Raw genomic sequence first — 25,802 nt, 5'->3', positions numbered from 1 at the left:
CATTGTGAGTAAAATGAAAGACAGTTCAAGCATGTTCTGTCACAGAAATATTAGCACAAGCATATCTATCCTCAACAAAATCCCTTGCTTAATAACACTAAATATATCAAGTAGCATCTAGAAAGAATCAGAACCTTGGTTAGAGTTGTGGTGCTGTATACTGAGTGCACTGATTGATACCTCTCAGGCTTTTGAAGCTGAGCTCCATTCTTACACTGAAATTCAGGAGAGAATGATAATTAGCAGTCACTCCCTCAGAAAAGGTCTGAAGGTTTTTAGATTGGCTCCTGCCTTCCTAAGCCTGACAGGAGCCAGCCCGGAGAAAATGTGTGCATTAAATAAATATGGGTAAGATTACAACATCATTCATATGTTCAGGTGCTCCTTTGAACAACCAAGTGAGCCAGAAATCTAATGAGCAAACGATTCACTGTAACCTCTGGATAACCCTTTAATCTTCTCCTCCATTCCCCTTGAATGTCTGAGGAGAGGACACAAGGAGACAGCAGATTGAAGGAGACTGACCATGGGAGCGACTGGTCGACAGTGAAGGCATGGATGTTTCATTTGTTTGCAAATTTTTGCAATTAAGGAAGTGTTGAAAGATTCTGAAAACATGTTATCATTGAGAGAAGAGAGGCTCTTAGGATTTAAAAGTCAGATGAACTGTAAACAGGATAAAAGACTGACTGACTTTGGTTGATAAGTCAAGAGTTTAATTCAGACTTCCTCCCAAAACAACATTAAAAACATGGGCATTCATTCTTAAAATGCCACAGTCATGGCTTGAGAATACCAAAGCAATACATACTGTAACAACACAGCTCTGTTGAGAGGAACTCTAACACTCCATCTGATCCCCCTGATGTTGTCAGAGAAGTAAGAGGTGCTGAAGGAGAAAGGAGATGATAGACCCACACTGAGCAGAGATAAAAGACTCTGGGGATAGCTTCATGGGTTATTGCCATGAGAAGGGAAGCAGAAGTAGAAAAAAAAATCAACCACTGATCAGGGAAAGCTGTGGATAAGGCTGGAAGATTTACAAAGAACCCACCATAACCTAACACCTAATAAAAATATGATCTTCCATTTTATGTCAGAAAATCAAATTAAGCCAAACAGTAAAAATGGTTGCAAATAAAGTATGTCAAAGGATGAACGTATCAGCGTGGAATCTTAAGTTCATCAAGAACAGAGGCTTGGACACCAAGTCAAATGCAGGTTCTCAAATGTAATTAAGAAAATCAAAACTGTCAATCATTAAACAATTAAAGAACAGGGAGTAATAAGGGGAAATAAAGAATGACAGTGAAGAAAAAAGGAAAAGAACTAGTGCTTTCTGCAAAAAAGTAGGAAAGACTTCAAAAAAAGCTTACTTCCCTGAAATAAAGATATCCTACCATGTCTTTTGACTTTCAGGGACTTCCAGCCACTTGTCTGAACAAATGTATCATTGGTTCCATAAACAAGGAGGAAAAAGGCTGAGTGAGATCAAACATCCAGAAAAGAGACAAAAGCGTGAGGAGATCATGGTACTGGGGACTTCTACCAAGACTGGGTGTAAGCAACACTGCAGTCTGTACAACTGGAACACTTAAAATTGTTATCATCTTGGGACTGGTTTACATTTCAAGTCTTTGTGAAAATCTTTGTACATTGTTCCCCGCAGCCCATGCAAAGGCCATGATTTCGTATGGCATACGGTGGGGACCCAGCCCACTTACAAAGTTAAGAGTATCATTTCTATGACAGATTCTTCTTCAGTGTGTCAGTGATTCTGTCCTGTTCTGCTTTGGGCAGGTCATGACAAAACCTGCAGCAGGAAGCACCTGAAGCAGCCATGACCACACTTTGCTTTGCACTATCCCAAACAGGTTTGCTGTTGAAAACATATGCTTAGAAAATGACAGAGAAATATCAGAATGCAGCCCATACAATCCTGTGCCTACTTGAAACGTAAAGGTGTGCTTGAAATATAGGTGCATGGATAAAATGCATTTTCCCTATAAAAAAAAAAAAAGAGAATTTTGTCTTCTCTTTGTCCAACAAGTGCAATTTCCTCATTGATCACTAGGATCAGATGCTCCAGGAAAGGCAATTTGTTCTTGGAGATTTTATTCCAAATTACAGATAAGGATTGGGATACTACTGTTACAAATGATTGCTTGCAATGAAACCCAGCCGTTTTACACTTAAAAATAAATACAGATTGAATTGTCTCAATGTATTTATTTTACCCTTTAATAAACAGCATTTGTGTGCTTACCATTAACCTTCCCATTCGAATGTCATTAGCTGCTAATTAAGATGTTGATATGCTGATTGTATATCTTGCAGTGGAAATGATTTGCAGGCTCTTACTAGGTGTTTATCAAACTCCAGCACACGTTTTGGTTTAGCATAAGCACGGCACATTTAATTTACCGAACGCCGTCCCAGTTCACCACTCTTTTATTTTTTTCTAATATATAATGAGCAAAAAAAGTAAAAACCATGGCAAGTTGTCAGGAGTCATCTCAGAAGAGTAGAAAATACAGTAAGTGAAGTAGGATGGAGCCAGGGGTGTGCCAGCAGCTTTTACCTCTGATTTTGATAAGCTTTATTTAGAAATCTCTAAAAATGATCTCAGCACATTAACAACAAAATGAACAAGCTCTTTTAATTTGTCTACAACTTACAGTGTCCCACTAGTCTGGAACAGAATGCTCTGTAGCATTAAAGGTTTGTTTCAATCCACATGCTATCACCAAGAAGAGCTTAAATCAAGGAAAGGCAGACAGGATTCCGCTCGTGCAAAAGCAGTTCTGCAACACAGGGTACGTTTTCGCAGGACTTTTTAATATAATTTATGAATACTTGCTCGCAACATAATTGTCTTTTCTGCTGACATTTTCAAAGCAACACTGTGATTTGTTGGGTCTCCTGAGAGTCCAAGTACAAAACTGATAATTATATTAAATATACATAGACAATAAAGAGTGTGTTTACATAACTATGCCCATAAATATCTGATTGAACAGTCATTGTTCTCAAAACCCTTTTAAGCAGCTCTCAGAGGGATCCAATTCTAATGACATGATGGTTTAAAAGATGTTGCTCAGTCTTGCTCCATATTTAATTAACTTTCCTTTTTTTAAACTAGTGATGGTGAAGACAATAACAAATAGCTCTGAAAGGAAAGAGAGCTCTGAAACACGAGTGAGACCTTGTCAGGCTTTGTGTGCCACGCACAGCAGAAGATCTGTGCTCACGGGTTGGTGGTCGGGGACCCCTCTGCTCCTGGGGGACTGCATTACTGCAGAGCTCACAGCTCGCTACTACTGCTAACAACAGCAACAACGATCATAATAATTAAAGAAATCTTCCGCATACAAACAAGGGAAGCAGCATGGGGAGGGAAAAAGGATGCATTAAATAGAGGTGGTAAAAGAGGTCTGATCTTGTTTATTTTTGTGCTGCTACAGAGCACTGAAGCAAATACTTTAAGGAGAATGGCACATTGCCTACTAAGATGTAAAGAGCGTGCGAGCATTAATTGAGCATCAGTGTATGACTGAACACATTAAACAGAAATCGAGGTAACATTTCCAAATCCAGGGATGGTCCTGCTCTATGGAGCCCTTCACTTTGCCTCATCTCATCACAGCTGTAACAGCAGCACAATATTCTGTTTTCACACTCAGCTATTTTTAATTGTCGCCAATTATAATTCATTTACTTTTATGTGTCCTACTTGTCACAATATTAGCATTTGTAAGTCTTTCCCTTTGCAGGCTGTGAGAATCTGTTGTGACATCTCAATAAAGCAGGATTCAATCAAGGTGTGAATGAATTGTTAATCTTGTTATAAATAGAAGGCGCCATATGTTGGTATGGAAGGGATGTCTTTTTCTTGTGCGTGTGCTGAGGACAGTGCCAATGAAACAAAGTGAGTGGCCACGCCAGATTTTCTAATAGAAGCCTAGTCACTGAGAAATGGAGAGGGCTCCAGCTCTTCTACACACTGTCGAGAAGGACATGAGAACTACAAGTTGTGCTTGGTAGAGCCTTTGAACTATTCTTTTTGGGTGGTGTTTGGACTAAGGTTAGCAGTGTTAACTTCTAAATCAGGGAAAGCAAAGAGTGCTGTACTAGGAGTGAGCTAAAGGAGTTGTGATAGCCACCCTAGGAGCTGAAGCACCTGAAATGTGTTGGGAAATCCAAGTTAAGCAAGCAGCTATGAAATTGTTAGTGGCAGTCAAAGTTCTTATTTTGGGGAGATGACAACTGGTTTGTCCCACATCATCTTTTATTCAAATAAAGAATCAATGCATTCCCTCATAAATCCCGTGCTCAGATATCATCTGTGTGGATTGTGTCACTTCTGCACTATACATTCCATACTTATACTTTCTTTGGGTCTGTTATGTTCCCTGAACGCAGGACTGGCAAACAAGCCAAAGGACTTATCATTATATTAAAACATCACTTGCAGTAAAACTCACATCCACTCGAGATCTTGGGAATACAGCTAGTCTCAGAGGGTAAAGGATACCTTGTCCATCAGTATACCCACACAGTCTCTTGAACAGATCTATCCTTTCACATTATGTTAAGGGTATTAGGAGGAGCTCCTTTTAGCTTTTGCTGACCCAGGACCGAGAAAGGCACGCCCTAGCTGAAATGCACAGGCACACAGGCAGGGAGCCGTGTCCGTTCTTCCATATGATGATCTGCCCCCTCGTTTTTTTTTTCTAAATGCTCTCGTCACTCCCCGTGGACTGCTTGATTCTCATTGGGAAGTTCAGATGTCTTCAATAATCTATTTAAACAGCTATTTAGGTATCACTGAGAAACCTGTTCCTTTGGAAAGGTAAGAGGATTCCAGCACTCGATACCAGCAGCCAGCTCTTAGAGGCCATCTGGGGCTGCCTGCAGCCGTAAGACCCTTCTCTTCCCCTGCGCTGTACCGCAGGGACAATCGATGCATAAAGTCTTCATCACATTTGCTGCTGCTCTGTTTACTGTTACTTTATTTACATATCTAGAAATTCAACATCTTTGCGTGTTTTGCAAGCTGTCATGACATGAGACACTAGTAATATGCTATGTTTTGCTTGCTAACATATTTCTGACATATTTTAGCTTTTGATTATAAGATTGCATCTTTCCCAGCTACCATCTGTCTCAACTCAGTGGCACTCTGGCATTTACAAAAACAGTAGGGTGTAATATTTCTTATATACTTGAACTCTACTAGAAGCATGTTATTTTCAGTCTTAACCAATATGTCACACTTTCACACATGAAGGCTGAAATGTCTTATATACTTTAAGGTGTCTGTCAAAAATAAAGAACACATCATCACATTCAATTTGGCTGAGATGAGTAATATATTAATGAGGATAAGAATGGGAACACTTTCTGACTTATAAATAGAACTGGCATTTTACAAGCCCTGTGTACTCGTGCCTGCATTTATCCTTTTGTCAGCACAAATGAGAATTTCACATGAAACCCAGGAATTTCTTTTTTGTATTTGGCAAAATATGCACAATATTCTCAAAGCTGGATTTTTAAACGTGGCTTCTTTCTTTCTTGAACTACCTGCTAACTGGAGACTTTCAGGCTTTACTTCTCCCCTCCCTGTCCTCCATCTGTGGACAGTCAAAAAGTGACATTCAGCAAACTGGAAATCACACTTTATATCTACCCTGACAGCAATAGGCAAGCAGCTCCAGCCGTTCGGACTGTTGTGATGTGCAGCTCTTTAACTGCAGTATGTCAGCAACACTGGTTTCCATGGGATGAATCCAGCAATTCAAGCAATAGGATGCAGTATTAAAATAGATGGAAATATTTTATTTTTCGGTCCTTTTTTGTTGGTGAGTTGGTGTTGAGGGTGATACGAATAGGCAAGGTTAGCTTTTATCCCCTTTCTGCTTCTCAGAACTGCAGGCAGTCAGATCCCAGGCAAGCTGTGAGGTCTGGTGGTAGCTCCCCAGGGCCACGGTGCCAGGGAGAATCATCCTGCTGCATTCACCAGCCCCAGTTCTGCTGCCCAAGTTGGGCAAAGAGTGTGAGGGATGGGAGGGTAGCAGCGCTACTGGCAGAGTTGCCGTGGCTCCCGGTAGTGCTGAACCCCATCTCTAAACAATATCGTGGACATAATGTAATTACAGACAGAAGATGTGTGGTGATTCTTCTAACAACCGACATGTCAAGTGTACAGGTATGAAACTGGTGGAACTGCCAAAGATGGACAAACTAGAAAACATTGCCCTGAAGCACATGCTGCTTTGCAGTAGGGCCAGGAAATCTCTTGCTACTACAACCTTTAGTTAACGTCCAGCTATGAGCTGACCAGTACAGAGGTTCTGACACAATGGGATTCCAAATCTCGGTGGTCCTTGTGATATTACAAGAGCAATGACAGTGGTACTGCTTTCGAAGGGAAAAGACAAGACACAGGCATGCTCACACATAATGGTAAACTGAATTTATTTCCCTTTGGAAAACAATTCCAGTAATCTCCAGGTTCAGATCGCAGAGTAAACATTAATAACAGTAACATACAGGTTAGTTCAACTGATTCAAGAATTTGGCCATGTGAAATCATTAAGGAAAGTCTTGAACACTCAAAGCTTCAAATGGTATCCAGAAAAAAAAAAATCTTTGACAATCTACATAACAACTATTGCATATATGGTAATGCTATCTGTCATATCGCAAGGCTTACAAATATATATACGGGCCTTATTCAACTGTGGGTTCCTGCTCTGTGAGAAAGAGTCTTCAGATATTTTGCAAGAATCTTCAGCAATAAAAAATAGTCTTGGATTCATCCATTTGTTATACCAAAAGAGAGAGATTCTAGACTGAAGTTTAAATGAAAGGAAGGCCAAACAGAGCTGTATTGGAACATAGCTATTACTTTCTCCCTCCTCCTGGAAAATGACACTTGTTCTTCAGCTACTTTTTCCCCTCGTACAGTATTATTATTATTTTTATCTTTCTTGAATAGGGCCCAAGTCCACTTGTCTTTATAAGACCATTTTAGTATCAGACAACATAATACATGTGCAACACTTTATATACAGGAAGTCTATCCGGTGCTCAAAAGTTCAAACACATGAACATCCAACAGTTTCGATAATACAAGTTTTATGGTACAATACAATGTTTCTGAATAATATACATTAACAATGAAAGTTTCGTGCAAAGAGTAAAACGTGTTCCCTTTTTGTGCCACAAAGAATCCTCCGGAAGAGATAGGCCTTGCACTAACTGCTATGCTGGGTCATCGTATGATTCTGTAATGAAAAGAAAAGAGACAGCTTAGTCACAGGACAGGCATTTCTACCAACATCACACAAAATAATGTATTGGAATGAGAAGCCGATTGACCCCTCTCTGTTTTAAAGCAGCCAGAAGAAGCATCTTTATCAAAGAGAAGAGCTTTTCCCAGCTGTTTCAGCTGGTTTTCTCTCCATAGGTCACCAGAAAGGCAACACACTGCATTTGCGTAGGTTTGGGCTGGCCTGCCCTAGGGACACTGCCCACCAGCCCCAAGGTTGTGGTGTCTGCTTACACATGGCTGATGGTTTATACGTTACGCAAATGAGAAATGCATGCATTTCTCAGGAAAGTCCTCGCTGCTGAGAAGCCAAAAAATGGACAGTGCTTCCTAGACTGTGGCATCATTTCAAAAGTTTTATTACATTAAAACCTATTTCCCACTTAAAGAGCATCACACAGTGTATTCCACTAAGAGTGTAAGCACCATTTTATGCCTAGAAGAAAGCTTGAGGACTGATGAGAAAACAGGAGGGTTGCCACAGCTCTTCTGTCAGCCACCAAAACCCACAGATATTTTTCAACTGAATGCAGTGCTTTATGTAAGGTAGCATGACATGGGCTTTGGAGCCTGAAGTTCTCCTTTACTAGCAATGGACAAATGTGGCAGCAAACACAACTTTCATGCCCCTGCCCTAATCAAGCTGACCACTTCCAGGGATGAGATGCTATTTCAGTGCCTTCATTGGCCCAGGTCCTACACAAGCACTGAGCTAAGAGCAAGGAACCAATCCAGTGCATGTTAAGTCTGCTCCAATATAAACCGGATACGCAGAAAAACAAAGTCTGTGAATGCTACTTCACAGACCACAGCACTGCTACTGATCAGTGATGAACTTTGCACATTTTGAATCCGGGCCAGATTTGGGCCAGTGACTCAGAGGGGAAGGGTGTTGCATCCCGTGATCTGGTCCCAGCACGTGCAGTCCCCTCACTCTGCTTTATCAGAGCAATATGTCTTCCAACCCCCTTTGGACTCTTCCGGATGAACCTGTTCTCTGAAGGCCGTCAGAGTTCTCAGTGAAGCAAACATCTATCTGCTGGAACCTATCTACCTCCAGAGCCACCCATGGAAACAGCCATAAAGGCAGCCTTGGCAAAACAAATGTGAAATGCAGCATGACTGCAGGCCGGTCCGCTCGCTCTCCCTGCCTTTCTCTTTCTCTCTGACTAAACTGTGCACGCACGCAAACAATAGTTCATGGGACATTTGGCAAGCAAAGGATCTTACAGTAAGACTGAGGAATTTTTAATGCAGTGCCATTCTCGAGATTAAAGGAAAATGACCCAGTGATACTCAGAGATGCAATTTCCAGATGTGAATACAAAATGATTTAATGCTGATGGCAGGCATTCCAAACCGTCCGAGGCCAGAGAGTGTTAAACAAATACACTCTACCACTTGATTTCATCTAGCTTCTTATCCTTCCCATAAAGTCATTTCAGAATGCTGCAAAGCAGCAACAACACACTGCAGACTAAAACATCGGCTGGTCTCGGGTAATGGGTTCTGACTTGAACCACAAAAGCAAGAAAATTAAGAGTTAAGCCTGACAGTCAGCCCTTTAGTCATCCTGTTGTGCCCATTTATTGCAGAACTTACAGCGTAACACCACGAGCCTATTGGAGACCCTGCAGTACATAGAAACCACAGGACGGGTTAAATATGGGGTGGCAGCCTGAATGCTGATTTCTCCTTTGCTCCCGAATAGGTGAAGTCGTATGCCAGTTGTTACATTGCAGAGTGATGTTTGGGGGTGCCTTTCATTTTCAGTCTGCTGAGATTAAGCTTGTCAGTCATTTCCATTTTTCTTTCTTTCCACCGACTGAACAGTGCAGGATCGGTGTGGGGCCAGATGAACAGTTGCATGTGAAGCAGCCAAAAGGTGTTTCAGTAATGTACGCATAACTCTGACATTTTTTATTAAAATATAAAAAGACCTAAATGTGACAAACAACAGCCCAGCATAGGGACTTGTCCCCACTCTCTGTGTGCTGGCTCCCGTGTCCTGAGAAAATCAAATCAGGATTTTCTCAATATGATGAAGAAGTAATAGGAGAAAACAAGCACTGCAGAGCAAAACAAGACAGGGCAGGATACGAACATCAGGAAACGCTTTGAGCAGCTCGGGCCTTAAAAAGGCAACTCTACTTACTGTAAACTGTCAAAACACAATACGCTTTCCAAAGTAATTAAGGCTCCCCAGATGTGAGGGACGAGGGAGAAATACCTATTTGGCTAAGTGGCAAAAAAAAAATACAAAGTAGAAGCACTTCAGAAGCATAACACTGACAAGACGAGCAGGCGAAGGATGGGAGGGGAGAGATAAGAAAAGGAAGAAAATTCTGTAATCCCACCGAGAGCCATATTCCATTCCACCAAAAGCCATCTATTGGAGACCCCATGTCTAAGTGACTGAAAATTGCAAACATTAATCCCAGTTATGAACTGTTGCTGTTTTTATGAGGGGTGTTGTGTTTAAAAATTTAGGGCAAGAATCCTCCTCCATTATCCGCACAGCAGATCTCGGCTGCAGCACTCGCTGTTCCTCGCGGCGGTGAGCTCCCCGCCTGCCTGGCAGCGGGTGGGGAAGGTGGAATGTGGAGCTCCTGCCAGCAGGGACGTAGCAGGGACACGGCAGCGAGGGCACCCAGGGGAGCGAGGAATGGCAGCGAGATCCCCTGTGTATCCCCCATGCTCTGTGGGCATGCTGCTCTTCTCTAAGGATACACTGTGAGCTTGGAACATGCCTCCACCAGGAACTTCAAAATAGTTTGCCCGAGTTCGGAGGAATTAGTGCATCCACTTGGCAAAGAGAAGTCATTTAACTCAATACAGGAGGTACCACACACTCCCTTTCTTCATATTCCCCAAATTTGATTGTGCATAAGTGCATCTGTTTAATTACGTGGTAGTCTCCCTGTGAAGCAAAAAATTTCAATTTCCTACTCAAGCAATGGAAAAAGAAAAATATTTTTTTATTAACACAATCCTTTCTGGACCTCAGAAAGGGCTACGTTAACACTTCCAAGAGCTATGATTTCACAAGGAGAACCAAGTTTGCAAATACAAAAGCAAGTTTTGCATGCACAAAATGGAGGAACAGTGAGGCAGAAGGTCTGCGTTCCTGCATCAGACACCAACCCAGTCAGGAAACCTGTCTCACCTCCACTGCTTCTGTGTCTTGTTGTTATTTGGAAAGCAGGTAGAATCTAGACTCAAAACATTTTTCAGTCAAAATAAACTCTTTTAATGCATTTGTCCCATTCCTCTATGTATTCATTAGAATCCAGAACTGCAACTGTTATGTGAGCTGCTATATTACATGCCACAACTGTTCTGGATGGAAATCCTTTAAGTATCCCTGTTGTTAGTTTTAAGGAGCTAGAAAACATGCAAGAATTTCATTATAACTCTGTCTAGAGGAATCTTCTCTGCAAAAGAAATGTAAAAGGTTTCTTTGCAGAAATGCTTGAGACAAAAGAGGCAGTGCATTCGTTGTTTACTGCACATCTTTGTGTTCCAGAAAGAACATGAGATGTATTAGCTGGCAGAACATTCCCAACCCACAGCATCAAAATTAGTGAAGAAAAAAATATCCACGGATAACCACAGACTCACTATACCATTAGTATCTTTAATACAAACTGCAGTTGAATTCAATTTAAATGAGACTTGTGTTCTTAGGGCTAGATGAAGCAAGACACGGATGTACCTGACAAACAGTGCAAAGAGGGTACAAGCACAGAAATATAAAATTCAATGTAGATGCATTATTTCAACAGATGGTAACAGTACCAAAGCAGCATGTTATTTTTTCCTTAGTTCAAGAACACAAACATGAGTAATCAATCATCACTGATTAAGTAATTATGGTACCCTACGTGTTATCACTTATCTGGAATCTTTTATCTATGTACATTATAGATCATATTGTATTTTTTTTTTTTTGCATTCAAGAAAAAAAAATACAACAAAAAATCCCCATTCCCCTTGCACTGCAATACAGTTCCAGGTTGTAAAACAGAACTCTACATTACTACCAGCCTTTAAGCACTACATTTTTTTTTTTTTTAACAATAGCAATTGGTTTCCAACAGGCTGGATAATAAGTCTTTTGACCTGCATTCTTCTCTGACCCATTAAGGTCACCCCTGTGCTCGGGCATAAAGCTGACTTAGGAAATGCCTGCAAGTCCTGCATTTCATCTCCTGCCCACTCAAAATAAAGCTTTCTTTAAATGTGTCTGTACGGGTCCCTGAAGACCAGGGAGGCATCCCTGTAGTGGGCAATGGAGGGACAGAAGCTTCTGCCTTTATTAATGAATGCAGACCATTATGAGTCTGGCTGGCTCCTGCACTGTTCCCAGAAGCACATACTGTACGTGACTTAAAATGCTAGAATATTGACACAAAGCGAGCTGGGCACCCCTAAGGAAAATTACTCCTTGGATATAATGTAGGCTCGTAACAGCTATTAGAGTACAAAATAAAACCCTCCGGGATCAAACTGACATATACCGCATTCTACCTACTCCTCAAACATTAGAAGAATTTCTTTGTGAAGGCATTCTCAAGGACAGCATTAAACTGACTTTTGTAGCAATCTGCACCAGCTTTTTGGCTTACAGCTTTTAGTACTAAATCTCTAGTTTGAATCAATATAAGTACTATATCTTCCACATTAATCAATACATTTGGTTCAATACACGTTCTATTAAATTATACTTTCTAATCGAGATTTTCTGCTTCTCTTCCCTTCTTTTTATTCCAAACTTCCTACTCTGTGCCACACTTCTCAAGCTGTCTGCAGCTAATAAGGGAATGCTGGATTTTCCAGAACTGAAGGGGAAGAAAGAAAGGCTGGTGGAAAAGTCAAGGCTAGGAAAACCTTAAGTGCAGCAGTAATGATGAATCAAAAATTCAGTTTCACAGCATCAACATGGTTTCCAGAGCTTCAGACTGATGCTTTATCTCTGAGCCGGGTGCCACGATAATAAGGCATCTCTAGGAAGCTCTGTATTGAGAAGCGGTGAAATAGTACGTCGTGTGGAAAGGGGCATGGGGAGGAGGGAAAGCAAGTACAGTGAACTGATGAAACTTGTTCAGACATAACTAAAACTTCTAGAGAAATCTCAGGAAAGGTTGATTTTTATTTCCTTTCTTCAAACTTACGGTGTTTCAGTGTAGCTGCACAGTTTCTTGTCAATGTCCCATTGTACTGTGACAACTTCCTTTCCTGGTAAACCGTAATGTCATTACACACAAGCCTATACAGATAAGATATTTAGATTTTGTGAGATACTAAGATTAAATACATCCTATAAATTCAGATGTGTTTATTATTTTTTCCAAGTCATTGGGGATATTTGAAGCATTTGGATAGAAGATATCTGGAGCAATCTGAGTGACATACAGTTACAGCAAATGACTTTTCCACACCTGTGTTAGGTTTGGTGGAAATGTGGTTATTCTTCATAGGCAGAGAATATGAAACGCCGTGTCAAAATGACAAACACATACATTGCAGGCATTTGCCACTGTCTAACAGATCAGAAACACTGCACTGATGTCCCTGGCTTGCAGTTTCTGTCTCTCTCTTTTTTTTTTTTTTTGTCTCCAAATAATCACTGTGAATCTGCAGAGAAACTGTTGCCTTTGCTTTTGACATTTAACATCAACCTACTCAGCTCACAATAGCATCTTACAATCCTTTCTAGATGACACTATGTCACTATTAAAGAAAAAGGTGAAATAGCATAATAAAGGAGAAGAACAAGAACTCATAGAATTTAAAGACAGAAAAGACCCATTAGGGCGTTTTCTCCACCCATCTTGCCAGCATTGGATTATTGCCTATAGTGTAATTTCAAGTGTTTTGCCCAGTCCAATTTTAATTAGAGCTCCCAATGCTCCTCCTGGGAGGCTGTTTCACAGCTTCACAGACCTCAGGGTTAGGATTTTTTTCCCTGATGTTCATTCCAGGAGAGGAAGAGGCTCAGCCAGCTCCAAATCACACATGAAACCAAATCTGCATAGTCAGGAGCTGATTTCAGTAGAATATTTGGGCCATTTCTAAGCATCTGAAAGCAGTAAACTTGCTTTCAGTGCCTCAGAACATTAAAGCCCTGACTTCTCTGCTATTGCAGGCAATAAAGATGATTCTTTTACTCAGGCTTCTCAGACTGTTCTGCAATACAGGTGAACGTGTAGTATTGTTGGGATTTAGCAGTGCTCCCACAGTAAGGGCAATCCTCTCCACTGCCCACCTCCACTACAAGTTTCAAAAGAAGGTTTTAAACCTGCTATAGGGGCATATCTAGGTCCATTCTATGCTATAATCCTTAGCTGTACTGACAGAACAACTATGTGTGTTTTTCATATAGGTGAAATACAAAGAGTAACTGCAACTGAAGCTCATCGTTAGATGATGTGACCACAGATTATTTCCCCTAATGAGTCCCTCCCTTCCTTTCATAAAACACAAACCACAAGAAATTAAATTATTTTATCTGGAATCTTGGAACTAACAGATATTTCTAATGTGTTTTCAGGAATTACACTGCTTCTGACACAAAGGTGAATATATATTCAGAAATCAGTGGTAACACTTATCCTGAGTGAATGAGGAAGACGGAAAGCAGATTATCTGTTACAGTTTTCCACAGATTCAAAGTAGGAAGCCAAATGGAGATTTTGAATTCTCTGAGGAGTAGAGAAAATGCTCCAGCAAGGTGGGCTCACCACCAGTACCTTCAGTGCTTCAGTGTAGCTAATGGAGCAGAAGGAGCACTGATCAATTTTTAAATTCACTGAGGTGAGCACGGAGTTTCACCCAGACCCATTCTGACCACCAGCACAGGCTTAACAAAACTCAATTTCTGAAACTTGAGGTTCACAAGGAAAGAAACATTTTATCTGAACTAAAACAGAGCCATTTCCAATACAAAGAAGGGGTTAAATCCCAAGAGAAGCCATGTGCCCATAAATATCACTTGTCTATGCATAAATACCACTTATGTGGGGTGAGCTGATGTTTACCAGCCTTTGAGAACCAGCTCTGTTCTCAGACACCAGGGCCACTTGAACGGTCATCTTAGGTCATGAGTGACCACTGCTGACAACAATAATTTAAGAAAGTCTACTCTGAACTGCGGTGACTCGTATAAATTAGTTCACCTAAGCTATGCTATGTGAGTTGATATTATATTAACATCTCTGAGATGACGTGACTGCTAATCAGATCGTTCACTTAATCACATTTCTGTAAAGGAGTCAGTATTCTGGTTCTTGTACTCAAATATTACCAGCTGGACCACAGAAAACAAAATCAGAGAAAAAACCCTCTAATTGGATAGGGTGCTCTCAGGGATTCAAACAGAAAATTAAAGCCAACCAAACAAAACCCAGATACTGATTTTTCTTCAGAGACTTATATTAAGTCACTAGTAAAAAACTAGTGATTCTTTTTTGGATGGATTATCATATGTAAATACATATATCACAGATTTTATGTATGGACATATTTCTAGGTACAGCAAATAAGATTTTCATCATTGTCACTAGACGTGAACAGTGGCAAATAAAGGTGTCTGCTACCCATCCTTGCCCCTTCCTCATTAGGGGTGTTGAAGGGCTTAACCACAAGCCTCCCTTAGACTATCTGGGGGCTACTGACATGCAATGGAACTCAGAACTACTTCTTCCATTCTGTGCAAGGTGTATCTGAATGCACATGCAAGATTACCTCTACAAATGTCAAAATGATGGTGATGGGTAGAGAGGGAAACAGAGGAGGCTTATAGTCTCTTCTGAGAGAAGAGAAAAACATCTTGATTCTCTCAAGTTGTGGAGAGGCTGTATTGCTCATCAGGACCCAGGCCTAAGTCTTGTTTGCAGCAAAACACGGCTTCTGTGATACTGCAGATGCTTAGAAAGGAATACACAGGTGTCCTACCCCAGTAAGAAAATTGTTCACTAAGTGGGAATAAAAGCTTAAACAAAAGTCAAAAGGAGACACTCTGAGAAATATATCAAAAGTCTTATTACTTTTGGAGATAATTATGATATCCTGGTATAAATTAAGAGAAACTCCACTGAAATCAAGGGAATTACAATATAGGGATGATTATGAAGAGAGCCAGGCTTGAGGAGTTTGAAACCAGCAAACACTGCTCATGCCCCCATTGCTTCTTGCCCAGCCTCTGTAGACAGGACAGGTCTCTCCACCGCATCAGACACAGTTAGGCAAAGAGCAAGCAGAACCCAAAGTTGAATGAATCCTGGTCTATCTGCAGCTGAGGCACAGCAAAGGAACAGGGGGCACAAAGCTTTGATAGGAAATACTGCCTAATCAGATGTTCAGGGATTAAATCAATGTTTCACAAACAGATGCGTTCATCGGCAAGTTGCTGCTCTGCTTTAGGGTTGTTTTTTTTTTTTTTTGCTATATTAGATTTATCATCCTGGTGCTCTCTAAAGTACAACATCTGTGAATAAGTTTAGGTTTGACCTCCCTCCCGTTTTACATCCACGAGCAGTACTCCTACGTTGTGCTCTAATTTTAGATTGCTTCAAGAGAAATAAATATGTGGAAAAGAAAGAGGTAAAAGTCAGAACAAAACCAGAAAACTTTGTCTGCCAATATGCGTTCATCTCATGTGAATGCAAATTCACCTATAGCTGGGCAAGAAGAACTGGCTCTTGGAACTGATGCTATGCTGTGTACAGATTCCTTTATAGGTCAAATCCAATTAAACAAACTACTACTAAATATTTAACAGCTCAGTGCAGTAATTAGTGACAAATAATGGAAGCTTAAACTGATAATTGCATAGAAATGTCCTTTTGGAAACATGACATGTTTCCTCCTGTTTATCTCATACTCCTGATAATAATCCTGATAGGAGTTTTCACAGATGAAAATGACAAATGAACCTGTATTTTACATATATCTACTCAGCTAGCGGTGCAGTTTGCTATAGGCTATAAGAAGGAACCTAAGTGAATCTTTTTCTTCTCACATTTCCATTCTGGGCTCTCTGACTTACAGCAGAGTAGCTGCTAAATCAGTGATTTGCTTTCAAAACTTAAACTAACCGGCAGGTCCAGAATTTCAGCTCCCATCCTTAGGATTCAAAAGGTCACCCAATTAAAATGGGGAAGCACACAGAGCTGTGATTTATATGCAAAGGGCAACCTTTCAAACAATGATCCTTCCCAGTTTTCCACAGGTGCATGTACAAGAATTCCTCTGAACAAAATTACAAGTGAAATTACAAGTTTCTTGATACAAGCTGAAAGGAAAGCACTGTAACTTGTCTGCACTCTTATTATACAGGCAGACACATCCCACACTGTATCGATCGTCAGGTTCACCCCCCTACTTTGTGACACAACTCTGGGTATTGTGCTTATCAGGTGACAAAGGGACAGCCTGGAATCTGGATTCCCTGCACATTGGCAGCCAGTGTGTGTTGCCTTGTACAACAGCACTCGGCACACTGGAGGTTATGGATCAGCCCAACATTAACACCAAGTGTCTAACACGGCTTTCACTCAGCTAAAAGCAAAGCACGAACCAGCCCGGGTTTAAAATCACCAGACCCAGCTTGCTGTGTGGAAATCTTATTCGGTGGTTATCAGCTGGCAAGTGTACATACAGTTAAGGGAATATTTAAGCCAACTGGTATGCTTCTGGATCTGGAAGTCAGAAAGAAATAGAGGTGAAAACATATCTCCTCATCCACTGTATGTTAATTCTAAAATGAGTAGGGAAGAAAAGGAAAGACTATTCCTACTCTTTGAAACACTGGTGGTCAGCCCCAGACTCAGTTTTACATTGGTGCATTTCTTCCTTCAAGACAGTATGTAAGGAAAGCCAGATTGTAATGGTGAAGGAATCCTGATCTGATAGCAGAGGATGCATGACTCTTGGTCTCTCACTTGCTTCACAGCTAGCTACCGTGCCAGCGCAGCTTGAGCATCTCACTGTCCCTATTCCTACAGCTCATTAAACAAGGAGCAGTGCCTACGTGACAGGGTTCGTATGAGTGTGAATTACAAATACATTTGTTGGTAAAGAAATTAAGGACTGCCTTCATCCCTTCATAGTCGGTGGCAGTTAAGAATCCTACATTGAAATGTTGTGTTCTTACAATAACTGCAACCTAGTTCCCTCCTTTTCAGGTTAAGAAGCTCTAGGTTGCAAAGGTTATTTTTAGAGACCAGAATACAACTGTGCCCTTTAGAAAGTCACTGCTTCTCTGAGTTTTTTAAGGACGTATGCTGTAAATCAATAAATCTGGAGCGTTTACTGACATGTGGTACCAGAATAATAAAATTTGATGCTTGTCATTTTGGTTGTTGGTTGTTAAAAGTCCAGATTCTCTATTGTCTTCTGTTTTGCTTTCATTTGCATTTGTGGAAGAGAAGCGTGAAATGTGACCACAGCTACATGGGACGAATTTTACTCTCACTTTTGCCTGTTTTCAGAGCCTATACAAGGGGTAAGATGGTGAAGTCTTACTCCTTTGCAAGCCTAAGTCATTCATTTAATACTTTTTCACTCTCCCAAACAAGGACAACACAAAGAAGCATCCTTCTATGCCTTTTTCTTTCCTCCCCTTGAGGACAGAAGGATCCTCCTACCAAATCCCATTCTTCTAAGGCTGGTCACTCTGCTTTCTGTCACACAGCTGGCCAGAGACATGCTGCAAGCGAGATGTGCCACTGGAGTCAGCCTTGGCCCTGTGCTGACAGTGGAAGAGATGCCTCTCACCTCTGGCGATGCTGTGGCCCTGCTGTCACCCTGGCTCTCCCTGCTGGGGGCACCAGCCTGGTGCAGCTGCTGCTTACAGCCCTTGCTGCCTGTTAGGGCTGGCTTCTAGTGTGGCAATCTTCTGATCAGCTGAAAAAAAATCACACTGAGGAGGGAAGATAACAGGAGACAATGCTTCCACTCTTTTGCTGCATGTGTTTAGCTGTCTGAAATACAGAACTTTAACTCCTCTACAAAAAGATGTGCTGTAGCTATGGTGAGGCTAATCTATAACCCATGCGGTCTTATATAATTTGCTGCTCCAACTTAATTTTAATTCATTACAATAAAACCCTCCTAATTAAAATAACTCTTTAAAGTAAAGTACTTGATCTTGGGGGAAAAAAAAAAAAAAAAAGAAAAACAATCAACAAACAATCTTCCCTACCAGGGGGCGATTCATCACACTTCAGGCACCCTTACCCCAACGCTAAGGTAAGCTGGGAACAAGTGCCCTCAGCAACAGTGCCAGCACCAAGGGGCAGGGGGCAGCATGCCAGGGAACCTGCCACACACAAGTGGCACAATTTCTTCTGATTTAAAGCCCTCACAGTTATTTCACCTTGGTATTGACTAGTAACTTCAGTAAACAGATTGGCACTGCAGAAGAAACCAAGACCAACACAAAGATTCAGGCCCACAGCAGCTGCTTTCTCAGAAAGTTACGGTCTTCAAGGCTGAGATAAAGCATTTGTTTGGGGGCTACTCTTGCAGTCCCTGATGTTCAATAACAGTTCTGCACTGTAGCATTAGCATCAGCAAGCTCTGCACTGCCACTTCACTGTGGTCTATATCCTATTCTCCCTGCAAGTCTTTTCAGCATCTTGAGGCGTTTTACACACTGTATGCCTGTTTTCTGGTCAGACTGACTGAATAAATACTTCTGGATTTGAAAGAGGCTGCTCTGGGGCTTTGGCTTTCCTTTAAAATGTCATTAAACCATCAGGGCTATCTGCTTTCAAAATGTCTGTTCAAAAACATACTTAATATCTACAATTAAGGCTCACAGACTTTCTGTTTTCTATTAGTTTTCTTCTTGGTAACTAATAAGAATAACAAAAATAAAAAATAATAAAAAAAATTACAGTGTTTTCCATTTGCATACGCAAAGAAGAAGAAAACCAGAAAGCAATTACAGGGGCCAAGCAGAAAGTCTCCGGAATACATGCAGCACAATATTGGATTTAACAAAAAAAAAAAAAAAAAGAAAAAAGAAAAAATTTTTTTTCTCTATCCTAAAACGTATCACTTTGTAGAAAGTTCTTTTCAAATCAAAGCAATACTACAGTAAAACAACTGCAGGCAACATTTCTGAGCCACAATGCAGTTTGTGTCAGAACGCTCATCACTTCAGGCTGACCTGTCAAACTAGCTTTGCGAACACAATAAAAAGGCAAATCTGCAAGTTGGTAAGAAACTTTGGAAAGATAAAAAGTAGGAGTTGCTTCCAAAGTATAGAGCAGAATGCTGCGCAGTGCCAACCAAGCTGCAGTGATGCTTGCAGCAGCTGTCTGTCCCTTCCTACTGCTTACAGGCACACCTGCTCAGCTCTGCTTCTAACACTGCTGTGAGGGAATCAACATTCTGAAGCTCCAACAGAAGAAAACAAATGAAAAATTCAGGCTCAGTTGAGTGGCATGGAGAAGAGATCAGAATTTAGTATTACATATGAGTGGCTGTTGTATAGCGGACATTATAGCAATAAAATTATATTATAAATTGCATATGGGTGTAGTCAGCAAGACGGCACTTTTGAACCTTGGGAAGCAATTTCTAGCAGCTTACATTTCCAGGAGATTCTCAGCACCCTGCAGAATCCGATTCCCAAATTCAACCTACTTACTTAGGTGGCCCAGGGTGGTCTCCAGGTGCCTTTTTTTAGGCATCAGGGATTAACATTTGGCCAGGGGGCTCTTCCAGACATTAACACAGTTGTCAAACAGTCTATGGAACTCACCAGAGAATCATTTCTAAGGGTTTTGGAATCACCACTGTTCAGAGATATATTTCTCTATTAAGTTCTGCAGAACAGTCCAACATCTGCAGAGACTTACCATTCTCTGATAAATTTCTGACATTTCCAGACTAATTCCTATATAACTGCCATATATTCTTTTTAAATCCATGTGGCCTGGGTGTTCAAAACTTGGGCCAGCTTAGTCCTCAGTGCAAGTTAAAGCATTCATAAGGCTGCCTGACCTCATGCCAGCTCATAATAGCCCCCAGGGGACTGATACATCAATTAAAAATCCCTGGAATTCACTGGAGCCTGAGACACGCCTGCGAGGACCAAAAGGGAGTGATAGAGAACCAGCTAGCAAAATAAACAGGAATTGCTGCATACTAAGGGAATCTTTGGCTGTTTGACTAAAGGTACCTTTTATACTGGCAGGGGATGCAAATTGGAGCCTGAGGAATCGCACTTCCATTTTCAAAGCACTTTGCAAACATCAACCATTTCACCTTCACACCACTGCTTTGAGGGAAGTGAATACGTGCAGTTTCAGCACCCTCAGGTTTCTGGAGGTGCAGAGAAGCACTCTAGAGGCATGGTCTGAGTCCACATACAGAAGGTGCTTCCCAAAGCCACTGGGAGAATTAGGAGCAGAAAAGAGATTAACAGAGACTGCTACCCATCCCCGTGCTCAGTATTATGCTTCCCTAGGAAGGCACCAAGGCAACGTGCTGCACCCCAGCCACACGCTGCCTTGCTGTACGGAGCAGATTACTGCATGTCATCCTTTATAATCTCTCCTTTAAGAGGGAGTCAACTCATTTCCTGTGCACTCCCCCTCTGCTTCCCCCCGCAGATGGTGGCAGCGTTGGAGACAAGTTGTTTTCACAAGGCTGAGATTAAAAATGGCTCTGTGTTTTGCTAAGCATTCCTCTGAAGCATGGGCAGCGCGTGCGTGTGTGTCTGAGAACGACCCCAGTGAAAGGGAGGAATGAGAGATGCTAAACAATGCTGCACGAAGTTGCAGACTGTTCGGCTACAGGCCAGAAAATGAATCCAATTTTTCATTCTGTCATTATAAATATTTCAGTGCAAATGGTACTGATTTTCTGCAACTGTGGTTAAGCAAAGGGCCTCCGAGTGAATATTTCAGAAAAAAAAAAAAGAGGAAAAGAAGGAGAAGGAAGGGAAAAAAAAAAAGAAAGAGAAAGAAGAGGGAGGGGAAGGGGGGAAATTAAGGTTAGCAACCAATTAATTTCAAACTTTAGCAGCAAAAGATTCTGGGAAAAAATTCTACAGCGCTGCAGCGTGTGTGACTCCAAGAAGGAGGAAAAAAAACATTTACTCTGCTCTTCTTCTGACAGTTTCTCATAAAATATCTGCAGTCCATCTATCTTTTAGTACTCCAGGCTCCTCTGGAGAGCAGAAAATAGTAGTTTAAAGCTCACTTCAGTGCCAGTCTGCGGGAGATTGCTTTCCACAGGACCCCTGCTGATGGAGGCCTAGGGGAAGAGGCCCAGGAGTTATTCAATCAGTCCAAGGCTCTGGGGCGGCTGGGGGTCCGCTGAGGGCTGATTATAAAGCTGCCCTCCTGTTGCCTGCCTCCGAACAGAACGAAATGAGCAGCCTCTTGCTGAGCAGATTCTGCAAGAAGGAATTTCACCTGTCACAGAGTTTGTCAGAATTTCAGGATTTATCTTGGTGCAAAATTAATAAAATACCAAGCAGGATTTCAGCCTGACTACTCAGCTGTGTCATCTCAAAGTGATCTTTCACCTAAGAAAACCTGGACACAGAGCTACTGAAGTCATCCTTGCCCTACTTTTGCTCTGGAACTTCGGCAGGATGCTACGACTGCATACCAAAACCATTAGATGTGGGTTTCCTGACAATTACACCAAGCATCAAGAGCTGGGTGGGTGCTACTGTCCTAACGCATGACCTTCCACCTCACTCCTGTGGTTCTTCAATCTCCCTGGAATAAACTAGGAATCTGAAATATAGAAAGATCATTTCTGTAGTTTATAACCTAGTAGGTCCCTTATGGCAGCACATCTGTTAAGATCATACACTGGTATTCCAGGTCTGGATTTGATTTATAAGTTTTAAAGGAATACAAACAACAGACGACATAAGATTACATTCATGAAACCCTGCAAATTAATGTTGCTGTGACAGTCAGGTACATGGTCCTTTGGCCATATTCTGAGTCTAATATCTATCCACGCAGCAAGGTGCCAGGTTGATAAAGCATCATCTCAAACCTCTGTGAAAGAAGTTCAGTCCTTTCTAAGCCAGACAGTCTTGCCAATCTTCTGACAATGCCTTACGGCAGTAATAATAACAAATCTTTCTATCCTACCTATTTAACTAAGATGGTGCTAGCTTAGGGCACACATGAATTTCAACTCTCAGGTAGCATAGAAGCAATTAACTTGCAGCCTGCAAGAGAGCGTTTCTGTTAAAAGGGCAGATCAACTTTTAGAAAACAAAATTGTTGTCAGCTAAGACAGCTGATGGGTAAATAAATATTATTTCATTTACAATGCCATTAGTTCAAATCACGACATGGAAAACAGAGATCTCCTGTACCAAGGAACAACAAAATATGCCCAGATTGGGTTCAGAACAAAGATGCATTTGCCTTTAACAGGTCTTACCCTACATTGTGGAATTTTCTGTACACTGTTCAAAGCTGTTTGCTGTCTGAAGAAACAAATTTACCTTTCGATTTGCCTGTCAGCATTTTTGAGAGAGGGCTTAAAACAAATGGTAACATATCCCTTTCTTATCACCTCACCCTTTAAATGACAATTCAACATTAATACACATCATAAAGCCACCTTTACCAGGTAGTAGTAGTCTGACAGTTTTAACACCAAGAGATCTCACAGCAGAGAGAGAGAAAGCACGCAAGTGAATGCACAGATGGTGGGAGGGGACACAGGGTGCTCTCAGCAGGCTACAGTAGAGATGCATTAACTCCACAGAGGGATAAGGGCTTCCCACCAGTACAGTCATGAATTATAACTGAGCATGGGAGTGAGTTCTTAGTGCCTGTCTCACAGCAAATATACTGTTCCATTTTCCTGCACAGTCACCTTTCACCTTTACAAACTCAAAGCAAAGCAAAATGCACCACTAATATTTTACAATACCTTGGCTTCTTTATATTACATAGCACACATCTACACACACAAAGTATAGGGGGAAGCAGTGTATGCACCAACACAAGGACTCCCAAGCAGATGATCAGAGTACACCCACAATCAGAGCCTATGCCCAGTGATTCTGCTGCAAAATGAGACTATAACAATACAGCTAAACAACTAAAGCTGCATGTAGAAATGCATTTAACTCAGCAGTGTTGGTTCATGAGGACTGAATCATATCTTCCCTCTTGTTAACAGGGTGGAGGACATTCGTTTCAGCTTTGAACACAAAGGAAGCTCTACTTAAATAAAAAATCATGAGAGCCTACAAAAAATGCGCTCTTTTTCCACCCCAAATCATATCTCAGTCGCAGTGTGATCAAAGCATGGTGAACCTGACCCTGATAACAGGTAGCAAAACTAAACCTCAAAGCTGTTCCTCCTGGTTGGGGTTTTGTAAGGAACAGCTCCAGTTGTGCAGCCATCTGCATCTGAGTCTTTTTGACTAATGTTTAGAAAGCAGCAATCTAACGATGCTGATGCTCTCAGAAAAGAAAAAGAAAGAAATTTAAAAAAAAAGAAAAGAAAAGAAAGAAAAAAGGGAAAGCCACCACTTTAGAGCCAAGATTGCTGTTTACTGGAGTTTCTTGGATGTGTCTCTTTATGAATCACTGACCACACCTTGTTTTCACAAACTATCTGCACCTCCTCCCTATGGGAATTCATCCCCTCCCAACTTTCCTCCTACTCAATGGATCTATCAATAGAGAAAACTTGTTATTTTAGGCAGCTGAAAATTTGACCAATTCTAAAGGATTCATTTACCATGCCTTTCACTTTCGTTTAAATCCTCAGTGTTCCTGTTCTAAATGACAGCACTGCAAGCACTGCTTTTAAGCACTATTCATCTTCCCTACTGCACCTCAGCCTTTCATAGGGAAGGACGGCTGCTCTCTCTTCAACAATGGAGCCTTCTTCCTTCATAGCTTCAGGGCAGAGACTGTTACTAGCTATAGACTTGCTGCAAATATCACAATAAAGGATACAAATGTGAATTTCTCTTAAAATACATGTTCAGCTTCGGAGGTATCTTGCTTTTAGAAAACTTTGTCAAGAGCAAACAATCTTTCTGTTTCCAAAATGCACAGCAGCTGCCCAGTTGCTTTTCCAAATGATCTAAAACATGTCAGTGGAATCAGGATGACTGTGAATTCTCTACTTTTGTCCATTTTGGGTCTCTAATCGATATTTTACCTTCCTTCACATTTAATATACTCCAGTCTCGGTTTGGCAGCATGTCCTACAGAATGTTAAGGAACTGTGATCAAACATTCCCCTCTTTCCAAGTCCCTGAGTTTGAGGAGAAGCAGGGCTCCCAAACTAAGCTCAGTGGTGGAAGAAGATGGGAAGATCAGACTACAGATCCTAGAGGGTGGCAGGTCTGCTTCTACTGAGCCTCTTTGCCTGTGCACTGAAAAATTAAGGAGTGAAGATGCTGGGTTATGAGAGCCATGGCAACCCTCTGCTGGCACTAGAGTGGAAAGAGGGCACAGACCTCAAGCTTCCAGCCATAGCGTTGTGCCATTGCTTGTTGGGAATCTGCAAGACCAGTGGAGAGTGGAGCCAGGAACGAGGAGTGTATTCATGGGGACAGAGGGAGGGGGGCCAGCAGAGGGCTGGGGGATGGGAGGCAGATTTGCAGAACTGGCCATGAAGCTCCTCAGTACACCATAGCTGGATGCTTCATAAAGTCACACTGATGGCAGTCCCGGAGATGGCCATCTGTTGTCAGCTCTGGGCCAGATGAAAGATAATATAATGGCAGCTACTGGTAGCTAACAGCAGGGCAGTCATAGGAAGGAATGCATCCTAGAATGAAGGAGTGGTGCTTCCTGTTCAGCACAGAAAATCAGTCATCGATATCAACTACATTAGCAAGAAATTAATGGATGGACAATTAAGAGAACGGAGCTGATCTACCAGGGAAATTATTCAAATGAAAACACAGAGCTTTTCTTCTGCTTACTCCAGGTGTATCAGCCAACTGATCTGACTAATGACAAGGTGTGGGCTGAAATGTTCAGAGCACAGATGATAAAAACTCATTTTCAGCAAAGGGCAGAATTCCATTTCTAATGATTATTTGTGGGTCAGGGAATAAATGTACTGCTTTCCCTGCCCTCAATCTGCAATAGGACTCCCTGATATTCAGAGGTTTAAGGACCGAGGTTAGAAATTGGCGCTGTGTAATAACTGAACTTCTCCTTATTATTATCACAATTTATTTTTACAAGTGTCTTATCATTATTATTAGCATCACTCAGCAGAAAAATATTGACCTTGTAAGCACTGTTATTTCTATCTCATTTCTTCCTTTGCTTCATAATCTCTTTGCTACTTCTACTCCTTTGCCATTTGTTTCCCTTTTCTCCTGCCTTGCAATGCATTTTCTTTTCTGCATCAACTTATGATTTGCTTCTTTGGGCTGAAATTTTGCAATTTGCTATTCCATTAGCTAAAACAATCAGAAACCCTAATGTTA

General features: G+C 41.3%; 1 protein-coding gene and 1 long non-coding RNA gene across 11 annotated transcripts in view; one reads left to right on the top strand and one right to left on the bottom strand.

Annotated features, from left to right (window-relative positions):
- Nucleotides 1–25,802, top strand: part of LOC136058856 (uncharacterized) — a 440,039-nt gene that overhangs the window by 313,856 nt on the left and 100,381 nt on the right. The window lies entirely within an intron of this gene.
- ZNF521 (zinc finger protein 521) overlaps nucleotides 6,489–25,802 on the bottom strand; it is a 236,906-nt gene continuing 217,592 nt past the window's right edge. For all 10 annotated transcript variants that reach the window (XM_065752588.1, XM_065752580.1, XM_065752581.1 and 7 more), the window contains one exon: nucleotides 6,489–7,292. In XM_065752588.1, the coding sequence (XP_065608660.1) occupies nucleotides 7,263–7,292 (30 nt within the window). In that variant the 3' untranslated portion in view covers nucleotides 6,489–7,262. The remainder of the gene's footprint in view (nucleotides 7,293–25,802) is intronic.

This window comes from Cyrtonyx montezumae, unplaced genomic scaffold (assembly GCF_038088225.1).
Source record: "Cyrtonyx montezumae isolate F1298 unplaced genomic scaffold, pur_monq_1.0 scaffold_8, whole genome shotgun sequence".
In the NCBI taxonomy this organism is placed as follows: domain Eukaryota; kingdom Metazoa; phylum Chordata; class Aves; order Galliformes; family Odontophoridae; genus Cyrtonyx; species Cyrtonyx montezumae.
The sequence above is the reverse complement of the archived record's forward strand: the minus strand, read 5'-3'. Positions and strand labels throughout refer to the sequence as shown.